Here is a 19191-nt window from a genome sequence, read left to right as displayed (position 1 = left end):
TTATCTGTCTGCCTTTCTGCTTGTCTATCTGTCTATCTGTCTTTCTGTCTGCCTTTCTGTCTGTCTGTCTTTCTGTCTGTCTTTCTTTCTACCTGTCTGCCTTTTTATCTGTCTGCCTTTCTGCTTGTCTGTCTGTCTGTCTGTCTGTCTTGCTCTCTGTCTGTCGGATTATCTCTGCCCTGCATCCCTCGGTTAATTCTTTCTATATTTACAAAGGGAAGGGCGATTGGGTGTGGTGAATAAACACGTGACGTAAACATTGACCTTATCAAAAATCACCGAATTTGTCAATTTATAAGCGTAAATAATAAAGACTTGATGTTCACCCTTCTCCGTTTGACATGGTCTTTTGGTCAAAAGAGTTAATAAAAAGTTAATTGCTAATTTATTTTACTCATCACCTTGGCATGTTTTTCCATTTCCTGTGAACCCTTGCTTACAAGAACATTCAAATGATCCCACATTGTTTTCACAGATGGCATTTTCATCACAATCATTAGCGTTGGGGTCTTGACACTCGTCACGATCTACGCAAAGGGAAGGAAAAATTAAAAACCTTATACGAGTAATATACGGTACATATAGACTCTACTGACCGTGAATGAGGTCCATATTTGACAATGATTCCACGAGCGCGCGTTAGATATGAGGTACTATATAGCCAACGAGTTGGTTATAATCTTCTCATATCCAATAAGCGCGAGTGGTACAATTGTTTTATTGAAAAGGACCCCAACCTATAGAAAACTACAATGAAAAAAATTACGCACACGCTTCGCATATTTGTAGAGCAAGGCATAATGGCTCATATACCATGAAGGTTAAGCAAATGAAAACTCTTGAATTGCATTATCCAATGATGCAGTTTTAAATAATGAGAAATATTAGTCGAATTCTCAGTTTTCATCAAGTTCTCCCCATCTTATTGCATTGCAAAATTTTCACTCTTCAGGGAGCAGACATTTGGGAATTGGCTTGCATGAAAAGATGACACACTAACTGTGTTTCCTTATACAAAATAGCTTTTAGTTTTTTACCTGCAACAACAACAGAAGATGGATCAACTTGCAAATCTCCCAGGAACGATCCATTCTGGAAGTTAGTGACGCTCTCATTAAAGATCTTATTCGCAGTTGGTAACATGGTTTCATTAGCAGTTTGTTGAAAATTGATCACAAAATCAGCAATAACACTGCCTGGTCTGTAAATAAAGGAAACGTAAATAAACAAGACGCATTAACTGATTGACTATAACCGCGAAATTAGTATAGGTAATCCTATCAATGCGTGTGCAGTTAAGGATTTGTAGCACGAGTGAGTTTTGAACATTCTGTCAAAATTGCACGATCCATCAGGGGAGTGCAATTTGAAACAATTTCCAAATATTACGACTGAGTGAGGAAAAACTGCTTAAGCTTGCATACGATAACTCATTTATCGTACGACTGAGAAAACGAACCAGCACTCGTTAATTTGCACTGCAGTGCAAATTAAAACTCATCTATTAATTGGCCTGCTCTCAGCCAATCACAATGAAATAATTTTCCCAGTCATACATACATACATACAAACTTTATTGAAGCTCGCTAAGTGGGCTTTTCAGTTCAATTTCAGCTACCCATTCGTATAATGAATGCGAAAATAACACGTTCAGTGTAACGTTGCGTCTTTCAAAAGTTTACATTAAAATAATTCGAGGGAAGTGGGACAGTTTCAACCACTTGGAACGCTGGCCTTGTTAGATTTTGCCTTCTGACATGATCAAATTCAGGGAGAAGGCAAGACAATACAGAGAGACACACACGAACAAAAAAAGACAACGAGATTTCAAATCGTTCAGCAAGCGATTTTCAACTTCACCGGGTACTAACAATCACAAACATTTGCTGCTTGTAATAATTTACAACACCAGCAGCTTATTTAGCTGTCTCCAATTCTAAGTTGTTGTCAATATTTTTGTAAACGGAAACGCGAACTTTTTCAATATAAAACGAGATACTATAAACAACACAACCTGATCACGGCGCGATTTTGCCAATCAAAATACTCTAGTATACATAAAACCTATGGCAAATAAAAGACATTGCGGTAAATAAAGACAGTCATTGCGTATTCGTCGGTACCTAAATCCTTGGACTTCGCATCCTTGGTATATTGACGCCAGTTCTGAATTCTCGTAGACGGCGTCCACCTGCAAAGGAAAGAGATTATTATTATTTAACCCTTTATGCCCCAAGAAAGCCAATTGGCACACAACGTCATAACTTTGTGAATATTTCATCAATTTCAATGAATTTTTGCCACAAGAATTGTCTTGCAAAAATTTGCTCATTGAAGTCATAAAATTGTGACCCCCTCCTATCTAGCATATGGTTGACCACCCACACAATTTTCCAATTTCATTTTTGAGATGTACATGGGATGCAAGACGTACTGCACATTATGCTGTGCACTAAGAGCTGCAAAATAAGGTATAGTTCAGGGCTATACCTAAGACAATAGAAGGTTGGCACATTTTTGGAAGTTTTCATTTTTGCGTTTTAAACTCATTTCTCTCAAAATGACAACATCCCTCATAGCTGCTAATGTCATTTTCTAACTAAGGTGACTGGTAGCTTTCAAATGGTATATTATACATAGGCAGGGAACCTGTGTTTGTTGATTTGGGAAAAACGGTTGTTCGCCTTGGAGCTTAAAGGGGTTACAGTTGAACCTCTCCACAACGACCACCTTAAGGATAGAGGAATGTGGCCGCTGTAGAGAGGTGGCCGTTACGGGAAGGTAGAAGGGTCATAGGACACCTGTTCTTTTTCGGAGCTGTTTATTCCTCTTCTCAAAAAGCTTGTTTTAGCATATGAACTGCACGTAATCGACTGTATTTAAAAGTTACTGTTGTTGTTGTTGTTGCTGTTGTTGTTATCATCATTCTGCTTGTCGATGTTAAAGGACGTGGTGGTGGGGGGCATTTTATAGGAAGGCCTGGAAGAGATTTAACTAATAGCTGGTAATTGGTCAAAACGTTGACAGTCAACTGAGACTGAATTGACTGAGATCATAGCTGAGATACCAGGGGCTGGAAATTTACCTGATAGCGGAGATTCCGCCTCTTCCCCCCCCCCCCTCCCCCTTTCCCGGCCGATTCCACCGCCCCGGCCACATCCTTAATATCAGGCTCACTAGCATTTCTTACCGCAGAAATAACTTTGTTAGCCATTTCTTTATATTCAGGAGATTTCTCGTCCGCCAGTTCTGGAGTGTAGGTCGAATAGTTTCCCCCAGTTACTTTGATTGATCCCTCGTACGCATCGACGGCTGCAAAAATACAAGATTAAAACACTTGTCACTCACAGGGCATGCGCACTAAGCAACAGGTCAAAGTTAAAAGGACAAGGAGATTGTGCTACAGTTTTGGTGAAAACAGTGCTGACATTATGACTAAGTCTTGATTCGCGCACGAAACAAAACGAACGAGGCCGCTATCTAATCGGGAAAAGGTCACATTGTAGGGGCCTTGATTTCGTTTTTGCGAAACGCAAAGAATTGTGGTAGCGGTAAGATCAGAGGCGCAAGGAATTGTGGTTATACACGAATAGCAGAATCAAGACGCGCAGTCTGATCTTGTGCTCTCTCTCTCTTGCATCGTTGGTCGCAGTGTACGACGGTGAGTGACAGTTTTCTTCTGTGTATATTGCTATTTTTGACGCTTCTTTTATCGTTCCCGTACTCCTTTATAAATTATTCTTTGTAAACTTAGTCTTTTCTGTATTAGGCAGCTCTCTACTAAGATGCGCTGTTTTCCATGTACTCTCTTCGATCGATGAAAATAAAGATGAAGGCAAATCGGGAGCAACAGGAACATCAGTCCAGAATATCCAACACAACACTCTTGTGGAGTCTCATCTAATACTAACAGAAGTCATTTGGAAAATTATAGAAACGAAGAAGATAATGTAGGTCAAAGGCGCCCGCCGTGATAGAGAATCAAGTCAGTTCAAAATTTTATCGTTAGCTTACCTTAAGTGTTAAAGCTCTCAAAACCACAAATATAGAAGTAAACCAGTTGTAAAATGTAATGAAGCAATGAAAAATGCAATGAAGCTTAGTGCTGCTGAGTGCTGTAATGCGAGAAGTTAAATAAACCAGTTTGTTACTGTTACGGACGATCAGGAGTTCTGTATGGGAACAACTCTGCTCTGCATTGACACTCCTCACATCCTCCTTCCCTTCGGCAGCATTTTGTACCATTTAGGTAAACTAGTATATACCATCATTTAGCCAAGCCTAAAAGCGGAGTTCCTGGTTACAAAAGGTTACCTGGTTACAATAGGCTGACTGGAAAGCGTCTCGCACACTTTTCCAATTTGACATCATAATCTTGAGCATAACAAATTCCCAGCAGCCATTTTATGCGGCTTCAGTGTCATAATTTAATGATTGGCGTTTCGAAGTGAAGGTCACGATAGTGCCCATCTGAGATTTACACACATTTTTAACCCCGACCACGGAAATTTAGGATTATCAATAAACATTGGCGATATCTTTGGTTCAACACATCTATGAAAGACAAGTGGGAAGGTTCCATCAGATCACATACGAAAAGTATTTCTCACGACTTTGTATCTCTAAAAGGTACCTCAATCCTATCCGTCATTGCCAGAAACGTCCCTTCTGCCCCGGAACTAAAACTCGCCCCCTAGCTCTAGCACTTATGCTATGTAATCCTAACTATTTCCTAACAAATGCTAACTATTTCCCGAAGGGCACTCCCAGAAAAATCGGGTGAAGGAGTGCAGCCCCCTTCCCAAAACCCTTACACTATTTAAGACCAAAATCTGAGATTTTCCCTAGCCGGTATATGAAGCGACTAAAACTCTAGTACCCTATTTGAGACCAGACTCTTATATCAATACCCTGTTTCAGACCTGCCTTATAACTACAGTCAAATCTCCCGTAAGCGGACACCCCCTGAACCAAGGGTAAATGTCCGCTTACGGGAGGTGTCCGCTTACCGGAGGGTGTTATATTATTGTATCATCCATCACAGGGATGTTGGATGTTGCTTTTCTATTACACGTACATAAATTTAACACCGATACTATGGGTCAATAATAAAAGACTTGCCGCTAAATAGATGTAAACAGTAACATACTCAATCGCCAATTTTTTGGAGGTGAACAGAACAGAAGAAGTACATAATGTATGTCCATTTGCATGATTGTCATTTTCTAACGCAACGTGTCCTTATGTGGGTAAAAAAGAAACTATCATCAGTGTCTGCTTTTGTGGTTCCCTGATCTTAAGGTCTCTTAAGATATCCGACGCGCTGAGTAGAGCATTTGAAAGTTCCTCGTTACCATGGCAGTTGGCGAACTCCGAAACAGAGGAGCAGGATATGGCTTGGAATATTTGCTTTGCGAGTTCATATTTCAAGGAGACAAGTTTTCGTGCGACCGGCTCAAAGAAAAGTTAAAAAAGGAAAACTTTGATGTATTGTAATGAAAAAAAAAATTGCTTATTGAAAGGTTACTTTCATATGCACTGTACTGTTCAGACTCGAACACTGCTGTGATCTAGGTCAGTATGTGATTAAACCATTAAAACCGAACCTATTTCTCGATATTGTTCTCTGTCCGCTTATAGGAGGCTATTTTAGACCCTGCGGAACCCAAATAGGTGTCCGTGTCCGCTTAGGAGAGGTGTCTGCTTACGGGAAGTTAAAAGTGTAGTGTTGGAGAGGAGAAATCGACGGGACCGCAGTTTGTTGTCCGCTAATAAGAGGTGTCCGCTTACGGGAGGTGTCCGTTAGTGGAGGTCCGACTGTAGTTCCCAAGTGCAGACTGATGTTAAAGGCATTGTGAAGGGCTTTTGTTGATGGTCTTATCAATAATAAGGGAAAAGTAGCATACCTAATTCAAGACTAGAGTGCAAAAACAACACCCTATTTGAGAACAAAATGTAGCCAAAATCGATACCCTATTTCTGACCAAAACGGCTAAAAAACCATACTCTTTGCAACCACACATATCTATGTAGCCCATATAAGGGAGAGCCTCCACGGGTGAAAAGCATCTAAATCATCATTTTAGGTACTCACCTTTACATTCGTTGCTGCTTTGCTTTTCAAACTTTCCTGGAGGACATCTACACACGTGATCGCCAACAAAGTCTTCACAAACTTGATCAGGTCGGCACGGAGATGACGCACACTCGTTGCCAACTGAAACTAACATTTATAGACAGTTATTCATTGTGTTAGAGCGATTTTCACCTGACAGTCAAAAGAAATTAGGACTTTGTTTGTTTTTTGCGTTACAACGTCACCCAATGCTTTTTCGATTTCCGAAAATAAAACCCACCGCAAGATTTTAGATCATACCTAATGTGTGAAGCTACAGTAAGCTCATTGACAATTCATCAAGCTCAAGCAAAAAAATCATGACCAGGATGGTGTTTGGACGTGTGAACTTAATAAACCATTTGCATGATGGCGTCATTTGACCACAACTCCCAGAATCCTTCTTTTTCTCTGTTTCTTATGCTAATTAGGGCAATTGTCATTTAAACCCCACTGGGAATTCAAAATTGAAATTATAATAAAGAGAAAACGAAATGAATTCTGGTAGTTGTAGTCAAATGACGACAACGTGCAAAACTGCCATTGACATCGACTTTGTTCTTCCGTTTCCTCCTTAGTTTTAGTTTCGATTGAGTTGTATCAAACACGAAACACCGTGTTTGACCACATTTCTAAACACCAAGAAGTTCGTCAAAAATACTTTGCTGCGCGTCCTATTTTCAACCTTCTTCTCGGTGTTTGGAAATGTGGTCAAACATGGTCTTTCGTGTTTGATATCTTACTTAAAAACCGCTCTATATCATTCATATCTTTCGAATGCCTCGCAGAACACCAAGAATAAAGCTATAAATGTTACACGACACATCATACAAAAAAACAAATTTAACAAAATAACTGCGGCTATAATCTCAAACATTACATAGCCAAACTGTAAATTTTAATTCCGCACATGATTAAAAGTACAAAGCCTTCGAACGACACAAAAAATCTTCATAGAAGTAAAAGAGTTCAATAACAAAGTGTTAAATAAAAAACGTACAAGGAATCCAAGCTATTTCATGATTAAATAATACCCAAAGTTATTTTCAAATTCACGTTAGCCACAAAAGATAACAAAGACAAAAGATCCACAATCAGAAAAACCTTAATCATGAACGCGAAACAAAAATGAAAATCGGCTACATCCGGTATCAGTCCTTCCACAAAATAAAAAGTAGCTCCCCCACCCTCCCTCAAAAAAAGAACCTACTTAACTGCACCAAAATAATTCGTCGTACAAAAAAAAAAAAAAAAAACACACAAAAACACTAAGCCAACTAACCAACAGAGGAGGAGGCAGCTATTAATGTCTGGCTTCTTGAAGGTTTCAATATTAAAGAAATCACTGCCGACGATGAAACCAGCACAGACCTCTCAGAAGACAAAGCAGGTGTACTTTGATCTATTGTCAGACTTGAGCTCACTCTCACAGATGGCGAACTGCTTATCTCTGGGCTTGAAACAGCAACTGATGACGAAATCACTGCCGACGATGAAACCAACACAGACCTCTCAGAAGACAAAGCAGGTGTACTTTGATCTATTGTCAGACTTGAGCTCACTCTCACATTTTGCGAACTGCTTATCTCTGGGCTTGAAACAGCAACTGATGACGAAATCACTGCCGACGATGAAACCAGCACAGACCTCTCAGCAGACAAAGCAGGTGTACTTTGATCTATTGTCAGACTTGAGCTCCCTCTCACAGATGGCGAACTGCTTATCTCTGGGCTTGAAACAGCAACTGATGACGAAATCACTGCCGACGATGAAACCAGCACAGACCTCTCAGAAGACAAAGCAGGTGTACTTTGATCTATTGTCAGACTTGAGCTCACTCTCACAGATGGCGAACTGCTTATCTCTGGGCTTGAAACAGCAACTGATGACGAAATCACTGCCGACGATGAAACCAGCACAGACCTCTCAGAAGACAAAGCAGGTGTACTTTGATCTATTGTCAGACTTGAGCTCACTCTCACATTTTGCGAACTGCTTATCTCTGGGCTTGAAACAGCAACTGATGACGAAATCACTGCCGACGATGAAACCAGCACAGACCTCTCAGCAGACAAAGCAGGTGTACTTTGATCTATTGTCAGACTTGAGCTCCCTCTCACAGATGGCGAACTGCTTATCTCTGGGCTTGAAACAGCAACTGATGACGAAATCACTGCCGACGATGAAACCAGCACAGACCTCTCAGAAGACAAAGCAGGTGTACTTTGATCTATTGTCAGACTTGAGCTCACTCTCACAGATGGCGAACTGCTTATCTCTGGGCTTGAAACAGCAACTGATGACGAAATCACTGCCGACGATGAAACCAGCACAGACCTCTCAGAAGACAAAGCAGGTGTACTTTGCTCTATTCTCAGACTTGAGCTCACTCTCACAGATGGCGAACTGCTTATCTCTGGGCTTGAAACAGCAACTGATGACGAAATCACTGCCGACGATGAAACCAGCACAGACCTCTCAGAAGACAAAGCAGGTGTACTTTGATCTATTGTCAGACTTGAGCTCACTCTCACAGATGGCGAACTGCTTATCTCTGGGCTTGAAACAGCAACTGATGACGAAATCACTGCCGACGATGAAACCAGCACAGACCTCTCAGAAGACAAAGCAGGTGTACTTTGATCTATTGTCAGACTTGAGCTCACTCTCACAGATGGCGAACTGCTTATCTCTGGGCTTGAAACAGCAACTGATGACGAAATCACTGCCGACGATGAAACCAGCACAGACCTCTCAGAAGACAAAGCAGGTGTACTTTTATCTATTCTCAGACTTGAGCTCACTCTCACAGATGGCGAACTGCTTATCTCTGGGCTTGAAACAGCAGCTGATGACGAAATCACTGCCGACAATGAAACCAGCACAGACCTCTCAGAAGACAAAGCAGGTGTACTTTGATCTATTGTCAGACTTGAGCTCACTCTCACAGATGGCGAACTGCTTATCTCTGGGCTTGAAACAGCAACTGATGACGAAATCACTGCCGACGATGAAACCAGCACAGACCTCTCAGCAGACAAAGCAGGTGTACTTTGATCTATTGTCAGACTTGAGCTCCCTCTCACAGATGGCGAACTGCTTATCTCTGGGCTTGAAACAGCAACTGATGACGAAATCACTGCCGACGATGAAACCAGCACAGACCTCTCAGAAGACAAAGCAGGTGTACTTTGATCTATTGTCAGACTTGAGCTCACTCTCACAGATGGCGAACTGCTTATCTCTGGGCTTGAAACAGCAACTGATGACGAAATCACTGCCGACGATGAAACCAGCACAGACCTCTCAGAAGACAAAGCAGGTGTACTTTGATCTATTGTCAGACTTGAGCTCACTCTCACAGATGGCGAACTGCTTATCTCTGGGCTTGAAACAGCAACTGATGACGAAATCACTGCCGACGATGAAACCAGCACAGACCTCTCAGAAGACAAAGCAGGTGTACTTTGCTCTATTGTCAGACTTGAGCTCACTCTCACAGATGGCGAACTGCTTATCTCTGGGCTTGAAACAGCAACTGATGACGAAATCACTGCCGACGATGAAACCAGCACAGACCTCTCAGAAGACAAAGCAGGTGTACTTTGATCTATTGTCAGACTTGAGCTCACTCTCACAGATGGCGAACTGCTTATCTCTGGGCTTGAAACAGCAACTGATGACGAAATCACTGCCGACGATGAAACCAGCACAGACCTCTCAGAAGACAAAGCAGGTGTACTTTGATCTATTGTCAGACTTGAGCTCACTCTCACAGATGGCGAACTGCTTATCTCTGGGCTTGAAACAGCAACTGATGACGAAATCACTGCCGACGATGAAACCAGCACAGACCTCTCAGAAGACAAAGCAGGTGTACTTTTATCTATTCTCAGACTTGAGCTCACTCTCACAGATGGCGAACTGCTTATCTCTGGGCTTGAAACAGCAGCTGATGACGAAATCACTGCCGACAATGAAACCAGCACAGACCTCTCAGAAGACAAAGCAGGTGTACTTTGATCTATTGTCAGACTTGAGCTCACTCTCACAGATGGCGAACTGCTTATCTCTGGGCTTGAAACAGCAACTGATGACGAAATCACTGCCGACGATGAAACCAGCACAGACCTCTCAGAAGACAAAGCAGGTGTACTTTGATCTATTGTCAGACTTGAGCTCACTCTCACAGATGGCGAACTGCTTATCTCTGGGCTTGAAACAGCAACTGATGACGAAATCACTGCCGACGATGAAACCAGCACAGACCTCTCAGAAGACAAAGCAGGTGTACTTTGCTCTATTGTCAGACTTGAGCTCACTCTCACAGATGGCGAACTGCTTATCTCTGGGCTTGAAACAGCAACTGATGACGAAATCACTGCCGACGATGAAACCAGCACAGACCTCTCAGAAGACAAAGCAGGTGTACTTTGATCTATTGTCAGACTTGAGCTCCCTCTCACAGATGGCGAACTGCTTATCTCTGGGCTTGAAACAGGAACTGATGACGAAATCACTGCCGACGATGAAACCAGCACAGACCTCTCAGAAGACAAAGCAGGTGTACTTTGATCTATTGTCAGACTTGAGCTCACTCTCACAGATGGCGAACTGCTTATCTCTGGGCTTGAAACAGCAACTGATGACGAAATCACTGCCGACGATGAAACCAGCACAGACCTCTCAGAAGACAAAGCAGGTGTACTTTTATCTATTCTCAGACTTGAGCTCACTCTCACAGATGGCGAACTGCTTATCTCTGGGCTTGAAACAGCAGCTGATGACGAAATCACTGCCGACAATGAAACCAGCACAGACCTCTCAGAAGACAAAGCAGGTGTACTTTGATCTATTGTCAGACTTGAGCTCACTCTCACAGATGGCGAACTGCTTATCTCTGGGCTTGAAACAGCAACTGATGACGAAATCACTGCCGGCGATGAAACCAGCACAGACCTCTCAGAAGACAAAGCAGGTGTACTTTGATCTATTGTCAGACTTGAGCTCACTCTCACAGATGGCGAACTGCTTATCTCTGGGCTTGAAACAGCAACTGATGACGAAATCACTGCCGACGATGAAACCAGCACAGACCTCTCAGAAGACAAAGCAGGTGTACTTTGATCTATTGTCAGACTTGAGCTCCCTCTCACAGATGGCGAACTGCTTATCTCTGGGCTTGAAACAGCAACTGATGACGAAATCACTGCCGACGATGAAACCAGCACAGACCTCTCAGAAGACAAAGCAGGTGTACTTTGATCTATTGTCAGACTTGAGCTCACTCTCACAGATGGCGAACTGCTTATCTCTGGGCTTGAAACAGCAACTGATGACGAAATCACTGCCGACGATGAAACCAGCACAGACCTCTCAGAAGACAAAGCAGGTGTACTTTTATCTATTCTCAGACTTGAGCTCACTCTCACAGATGGCGAACTGCTTATCTCTGGGCTTGAAATAGCAGCTGATGACGAAATCACTGCCGACAATGAAACCAGCACAGACCTCTCAGAAGACAAAGCAGGTGTACTTTGATCTATTGTCAGACTTGAGCTCACTCTCACAGATGGCGAACTGCTTATCTCTGGGCTTGAAACAGCAACTGATGACGAAATCACTGCCGACGATGAAACCAACACAGACCTCTCAGAAGACAAAGCAGGTGTACTTTGATCTATTGTCAGACTTGAGCTCACTCTCACAGATGGCGAACTGCTTATCTCTGGGCTTGAAACAGCAACTGATGACGAAATCACTGCCGACGATGAAACCAGCACAGACCTCTCAGAAGACAAAGCAGGTGTACTTTTATCTATTGTCAGACTTGAGCTCACTCTCACAGATGGCGAACTGCTTATCTCTGGGCTTGAAACAGCAACTGATGACGAAATCACTGCCGACGATGAAACCAGCACAGACCTCTCAGCAGACAAAGCAGGTGTACTTTTATCTATTCTCAGACTTGAGCTCACTCTCACAGATGGCGAACTGCTTATCTCTGGGCTTGAAACAGCAACTGATGACGAAATCACTGCCGACGATGAAACCAGCACAGACCTCTCAGAAGACAAAGCAGGTGTACTTTTATCTATTCTCAGACTTGAGCTCACTCTCACAGATGGCGAACTGCTTATCTCTGGGCTTGAAATAGCAGCTGATGACGAAATCACTGCCGACAATGAAACCAGCACAGACCTCTCAGAAGACAAAGCAGGTGTACTTTGATCTATTGTCAGACTTGAGCTCACTCTCACAGATGGCGAACTGCTTATCTCTGGGCTTGAAACAGCAACTGATGACGAAATCACTGCCGACGATGAAACCAGCACAGACCTCTCAGAAGACAAAGCAGGTGTACTTTGATCTATTGTCAGACTTGAGCTCACTCTCACAGATGGCGAACTGCTTATCTCTGGGCTTGAAACAGCAACTGATGACGAAATCACTGCCGACGATGAAACCAGCACAGACCTCTCAGAAGACAAAGCAGGTGTACTTTGCTCTATTGTCAGACTTGAGCTCACTCTCACAGATGGCGAACTGCTTATCTCTGGGCTTGAAACAGCAACTGATGACGAAATCACTGCCGACGATGAAACCAGCACAGACCTCTCAGAAGACAAAGCAGGTGTACTTTGATCTATTGTCAGACTTGAGCTCACTCTCACAGATGGCGAACTGCTTATCTCTGGGCTTGAAACAGCAACTGATGACGAAATCACTGCCGACGATGAAACCAGCACAGACCTCTCAGAAGACAAAGCAGGTGTACTTTGATCTATTGTCAGACTTGAGCTCACTCTCACAGATGGCGAACTGCTTATCTCTGGGCTTGAAACAGCAGCTGATGACGAAATCACTGCCGACAATGAAACCAGCACAGACCTCTCAGAAGACAAAGCACGTGTACTTTGATCTATTGTCAGACTTGAGCTCACTCTCACAGATGGCGAACTGCTTATCTCTGGGCTTGAAACAGCAACTGATGACGAAATCACTGCCGACGATGAAACCAGCACAGACCTCTCAGAAGACAAAGCAGGTGTACTTTGATCTATTGTCAGACTTGAGCTCACTCTCACAGATGGCGAACTGCTTATCTCTGGGCTTGAAACAGCAACTGATGACGAAATCACTGCCGACGATGAAACCAGCACAGACCTCTCAGAAGACAAAGCAGGTGTACTTTGATCTATTCTCAGACTTGAGCTCACTCTCACAGATGGCGAACTGCTTATCTCTGGGCTTGAAACAGCAACTGATGACGAAATCACTGCCGACGATGAAACCAGCACAGACCTCTCAGAAGACAAAGCAGGTGTACTTTGATCTATTGTCAGACTTGAGCTCCCTCTCACAGATGGCGAACTGCTTATCTCTGGGCTTGAAACAGCAACTGATGACGAAATCACTGCCGACGATGAAACCAGCACAGACCTCTCAGAAGACAAAGCAGGTGTACTTTGATCTATTGTCAGACTTGAGCTCACTCTCACAGATGGCGAACTGCTTATCTCTGGGCTTGAAACAGCAACTGATGACGAAATCACTGCCGACGATGAAACCAGCACAGACCTCTCAGAAGACAAAGCAGGTGTACTTTTATCTATTCTCAGACTTGAGCTCACTCTCACAGATGGCGAACTGCTTATCTCTGGGCTTGAAACAGCAGCTGATGACGAAATCACTGCCGACAATGAAACCAGCACAGACCTCTCAGAAGACAAAGCAGGTGTACTTTGATCTATTGTCAGACTTGAGCTCACTCTCACAGATGGCGAACTGCTTATCTCTGGGCTTGAAACAGCAACTGATGACGAAATCACTGCCGGCGATGAAACCAGCACAGACCTCTCAGAAGACAAAGCAGGTGTACTTTGCTCTATTGTCAGACTTGAGCTCACTCTCACAGATGGCGAACTGCTTATCTCTGGGCTTGAAACAGCAACTGATGACGAAATCACTGCCGACGATGAAACCAGCACAGACCTCTCAGAAGACAAAGCAGGTGTACTTTGATCTATTGTCAGACTTGAGCTCCCTCTCACAGATGGCGAACTGCTTATCTCTGGGCTTGAAACAGCAACTGATGACGAAATCACTGCCGACGATGAAACCAGCACAGACCTCTCAGAAGACAAAGCAGGTGTACTTTGATCTATTGTCAGACTTGAGCTCACTCTCACAGATGGCGAACTGCTTATCTCTGGGCTTGAAACAGCAACTGATGACGAAATCACTGCCGACGATGAAACCAGCACAGACCTCTCAGAAGACAAAGCAGGTGTACTTTTATCTATTCTCAGACTTGAGCTCACTCTCACAGATGGCGAACTGCTTATCTCTGGGCTTGAAATAGCAGCTGATGACGAAATCACTGCCGACAATGAAACCAGCACAGACCTCTCAGAAGACAAAGCAGGTGTACTTTGATCTATTGTCAGACTTGAGCTCACTCTCACAGATGGCGAACTGCTTATCTCTGGGCTTGAAACAGCAACTGATGACGAAATCACTGCCGACGATGAAACCAGCACAGACCTCTCAGAAGACAAAGCAGGTGTACTTTTATCTATTGTCAGACTTGTGCTCCCTCTCACAGATGGCGAACTGCTTATCTCTGGGCTTGAAACAGCAACTGATGACGAAATCACTGCCGACGATGAAACCAGCACAGACCTCTCAGAAGACAAAGCAGGTGTACTTTGATCTATTGTCAGACTTGAGCTCCCTCTCACAGATGGCGAACTGCTTATCTCTGGGCTTGAAACAGCAACTGATGACGAAATCACTGCCGACGATGAAACCAACACAGACCTCTCAGAAGACAAAGCAGGTGTACTTTTATCTATTCTCAGACTTGAGCTCACTCTCACAGATGGCGAACTGCTTATCTCTGGGCTTGAAACAGCAACTGATGACGAAATCACTGCCGACAATGAAACCAGCACAGACCTCTCAGAAGACAAAGCAGGTGTACTTTGATCTATTGTCAGACTTGAGCTCACTCTCACAGATGGCGAACTGCTTATCTCTGGGCTTGAAACAGCAACTGATGACGAAATCACTGCCGACGATGAAACCAGCACAGACCTCTCAGAAGACAAAGCAGGTGTACTTTGATCTATTGTCAGACTTGAGCTCACTCTCACAGATGGCGAACTGCTTATCTCTGGGCTTGAAACAGCAACTGATGACGAAATCACTGCCGACGATGAAACCAGCACAGACCTCTCAGAAGACAAAGCAGGTGTACTTTGCTCTATTGTCAGACTTGAGCTCACTCTCACAGATGGCGAACTGCTTATCTCTGGGCTTGAAACAGCAACTGATGACGAAATCACTGCCGACGATGAAACCAGCACAGACCTCTCAGAAGACAAAGCAGGTGTACTTTGATCTATTGTCAGACTTGAGCTCACTCTCACAGATGGCGAACTGCTTATCTCTGGGCTTGAAACAGCAACTGATGACGAAATCACTGCCGACGATGAAACCAGCACAGACCTCTCAGAAGACAAAGCAGGTGTACTTTGATCTATTGTCAGACTTGAGCTCACTCTCACAGATGGCGAACTGCTTATCTCTGGGCTTGAAACAGCAACTGATGACGAAATCACTGCCGACGATGAAACCAGCACAGACCTCTCAGAAGACAAAGCAGGTGTACTTTTATCTATTCTCAGACTTGAGCTCACTCTCACAGATGGCGAACTGCTTATCTCTGGGCTTGAAACAGCAACTGATGACGAAATCACTGCCGACGATGAAACCAGCACAGACCTCTCAGAAGACAAAGCAGGTGTACTTTTATCTATTCTCAGACTTGAGCTCACTCTCACAGATGGCGAACTGCTTATCTCTGGGCTTGAAACAGCAGCTGATGACGAAATCACTGCCGACAATGAAACCAGCACAGACCTCTCAGAAGACAAAGCAGGTGTACTTTGATCTATTGTCAGACTTGAGCTCACTCTCACAGATGGCGAACTGCTTATCTCTGGGCTTGAAACAGCAACTGATGACGAAATCACTGCCGACGATGAAACCAACACAGACCTCTCAGAAGACAAAGCAGGTGTACTTTGATCTATTGTCAGACTTGAGCTCACTCTCACAGATGGCGAACTGCTTATCTCTGGGCTTGAAACAGCAACTGATGACGAAATCACTGCCGACGATGAAACCAGCACAGACCTCTCAGAAGACAAAGCAGGTGTACATTTATCTATTGTCAGACTTGAGCTCACTCTCACAGATGGCGAACTGCTTATCTCTGGGCTTGAAACAGCAACTGATGACGAAATCACTGCCGACGATGAAACCAGCACAGACCTCTCAGAAGACAAAGCAGGTGTACTTTGATCTATTGTCAGACTTGAGCTCACTCTCACAGATGGCGAACTGCTTATCTCTGGGCTTGAAACAGCAACTGATGACGAAATCACTGCCGACGATGAAACCAGCACAGACCTCTCAGCAGACAAAGCAGGTATACTTTGATCTATTGTCAGACTTGAGCTCACTCTCACAGATGGCGAACTGCTTATCTCTGGGCTTGAAACAGCAACTGATGACGAAATCACTGCCGACGATGAAACCAGCACAGACCTCTCAGAAGACAAAGCAGGTGTACTTTGATCTATTGTCAGACTTGAGCTCACTCTCACAGATGGCGAACTGCTTATCTCTGGGCTTGAAACAGCAACTGATGACGAAATCACTGCCGACGATGAAACCAGCACAGACCTCTCAGAAGACAAAGCAGGTGTACTTTGATCTATTGTCAGACTTGAGCTCACTCTCACAGATGGCGAACTGCTTATCTCTGGGCTTGAAACAGCAACTGATGACGAAATCACTGCCGACGATGAAACCAGCACAGACCTCTCAGAAGACAAAGCAGGTGTACTTTGATCTATTGTCAGACTTGAGCTCACTCTCACAGATGGCGAACTGCTTATCTCTGGGCTTGAAACAGCAACTGATGACGAAATCACTGCCGACGATGAAACCAGCACAGACCTCTCAGAAGACAAAGCAGGTGTACTTTGATCTATTGTCAGACTTGAGCTCCCTCTCACAGATGGCGAACTGCTTATCTCTGGGCTTGAAACAGGAACTGATGACGAAATCACTGCCGACGATGAAACCAGCACAGACCTCTCAGAAGACAAAGCAGGTGTACTTTGATCTATTGTCAGACTTGAGCTCACTCTCACAGATGGCGAACTGCTTATCTCTGGGCTTGAAACAGCAACTGATGACGAAATCACTGCCGACGATGAAACCAGCACAGACCTCTCAGAAGACAAAGCAGGTGTACTTTTATCTATTCTCAGACTTGAGCTCACTCTCACAGATGGCGAACTGCTTATCTCTGGGCTTGAAACAGCAGCTGATGACGAAATCACTGCCGACAATGAAACCAGCACAGACCTCTCAGAAGACAAAGCAGGTGTACTTTGATCTATTGTCAGACTTGAGCTCACTCTCACAGATGGCGAACTGCTTATCTCTGGGCTTGAAACAGCAACTGATGACGAAATCACTGCCGGCGATGAAACCAGCACAGACCTCTCAGAAGACAAAGCAGGTGTACTTTGATCTATTGTCAGACTTGAGCTCACTCTCACAGATGGCGAACTGCTTATCTCTGGGCTTGAAACAGCAACTGATGACGAAATCACTGCCGACGATGAAACCAGCACAGACCTCTCAGAAGACAAAGCAGGTGTACTTTGATCTATTGTCAGACTTGAGCTCCCTCTCACAGATGGCGAACTGCTTATCTCTGGGCTTGAAACAGCAACTGATGACGAAATCACTGCCGACGATGAAACCAGCACAGACCTCTCAGAAGACAAAGCAGGTGTACTTTGATCTATTGTCAGACTTGAGCTCACTCTCACAGATGGCGAACTGCTTATCTCTGGGCTTGAAACAGCAACTGATGACGAAATCACTGCCGACGATGAAACCAGCACAGACCTCTCAGAAGACAAAGCAGGTGTACTTTTATCTATTCTCAGACTTGAGCTCACTCTCACAGATGGCGAACTGCTTATCTCTGGGCTTGAAATAGCAGCTGATGACGAAATCACTGCCGACAATGAAACCAGCACAGACCTCTCAGAAGACAAAGCAGGTGTACTTTGATCTATTGTCAGACTTGAGCTCACTCTCACAGATGGCGAACTGCTTATCTCTGGGCTTGAAACAGCAACTGATGACGAAATCACTGCCGACGATGAAACCAACACAGACCTCTCAGAAGACAAAGCAGGTGTACTTTGATCTATTGTCAGACTTGAGCTCACTCTCACAGATGGCGAACTGCTTATCTCTGGGCTTGAAACAGCAACTGATGACGAAATCACTGCCGACGATGAAACCAGCACAGACCTCTCAGAAGACAAAGCAGGTGTACTTTTATCTATTGTCAGACTTGAGCTCACTCTCACAGATGGCGAACTGCTTATCTCTGGGCTTGAAACAGCAACTGATGACGAAATCACTGCCGACGATGAAACCAGCACAGACCTCTCAGCAGACAAAGCAGGTGTACTTTTATCTATTCTCAGACTTGAGCTCACTCTCACAGATGGCGAACTGCTTATCTCTGGGCTTGAAACAGCAACTGATGACGAAATCACTGCCGACGATGAAACCAGCACAGACCTCTCAGAAGACAAAGCAGGTGTACTTTTATCTATTCTCAGACTTGAGCTCACTCTCACAGATGGCGAACTGCTTATCTCTGGGCTTGAAATAGCAGCTGATGACGAAATCACTGCCGACAATGAAACCAGCACAGACCTCTCAGAAGACAAAGCAGGTGTACTTTGATCTATTGTCAGACTTGAGCTCACTCTCACAGATGGCGAACTGCTTATCTCTGGGCTTGAAACAGCAACTGATGACGAAATCACTGCCGACGATGAAACCAGCACAGACCTCTCAGAAGACAAAGCAGGTGTACTTTGATCTATTGTCAGACTTGAGCTCACTCTCACAGATGGCGAACTGCTTATCTCTGGGCTTGAAACAGCAACTGATGACGAAATCAC

At 44.1% G+C, this 19191-nt stretch overlaps 1 protein-coding gene across 1 annotated transcript in view; it reads right to left on the bottom strand.

The window, feature by feature from the left end:
- LOC110062556 (uncharacterized) overlaps positions 1 to 19191 on the bottom strand; it is a 48533-nt gene that overhangs the window by 6159 nt on the left and 23183 nt on the right. Inside the window, exons 11-26 of the mRNA XM_089285734.1 lie at positions 18673 to 18972; positions 17476 to 18168; positions 16411 to 16803; positions 15325 to 15702; positions 13957 to 14556; positions 13099 to 13632; positions 12049 to 12348; positions 10852 to 11544; positions 9787 to 10143; positions 8683 to 9039; positions 7398 to 8385; positions 6095 to 6223; positions 3191 to 3312; positions 2124 to 2191; positions 1038 to 1201; positions 402 to 527 (exon numbers count right to left, since the gene is read on the bottom strand). Coding sequence (XP_089141860.1) covers positions 402 to 527; positions 1038 to 1201; positions 2124 to 2191; positions 3191 to 3312; positions 6095 to 6223; positions 7398 to 8385; positions 8683 to 9039; positions 9787 to 10143; positions 10852 to 11544; positions 12049 to 12348; positions 13099 to 13632; positions 13957 to 14556; positions 15325 to 15702; positions 16411 to 16803; positions 17476 to 18168; positions 18673 to 18972 — 6202 coding nt within the window. The remainder of the gene's footprint in view (positions 1 to 401; positions 528 to 1037; positions 1202 to 2123; positions 2192 to 3190; positions 3313 to 6094; positions 6224 to 7397; positions 8386 to 8682; positions 9040 to 9786; positions 10144 to 10851; positions 11545 to 12048; positions 12349 to 13098; positions 13633 to 13956; positions 14557 to 15324; positions 15703 to 16410; positions 16804 to 17475; positions 18169 to 18672; positions 18973 to 19191) is intronic.

Source organism: Orbicella faveolata, unplaced genomic scaffold (assembly GCF_042242905.1).
Source record: "Orbicella faveolata isolate gen_17 unplaced genomic scaffold, um_ofav_v1 contig_13, whole genome shotgun sequence".
In the NCBI taxonomy this organism is placed as follows: domain Eukaryota; kingdom Metazoa; phylum Cnidaria; class Anthozoa; order Scleractinia; family Merulinidae; genus Orbicella; species Orbicella faveolata.
Note: the sequence above shows the minus strand (reverse complement) of the source record. Positions and strands in the feature narration are given on the sequence as shown.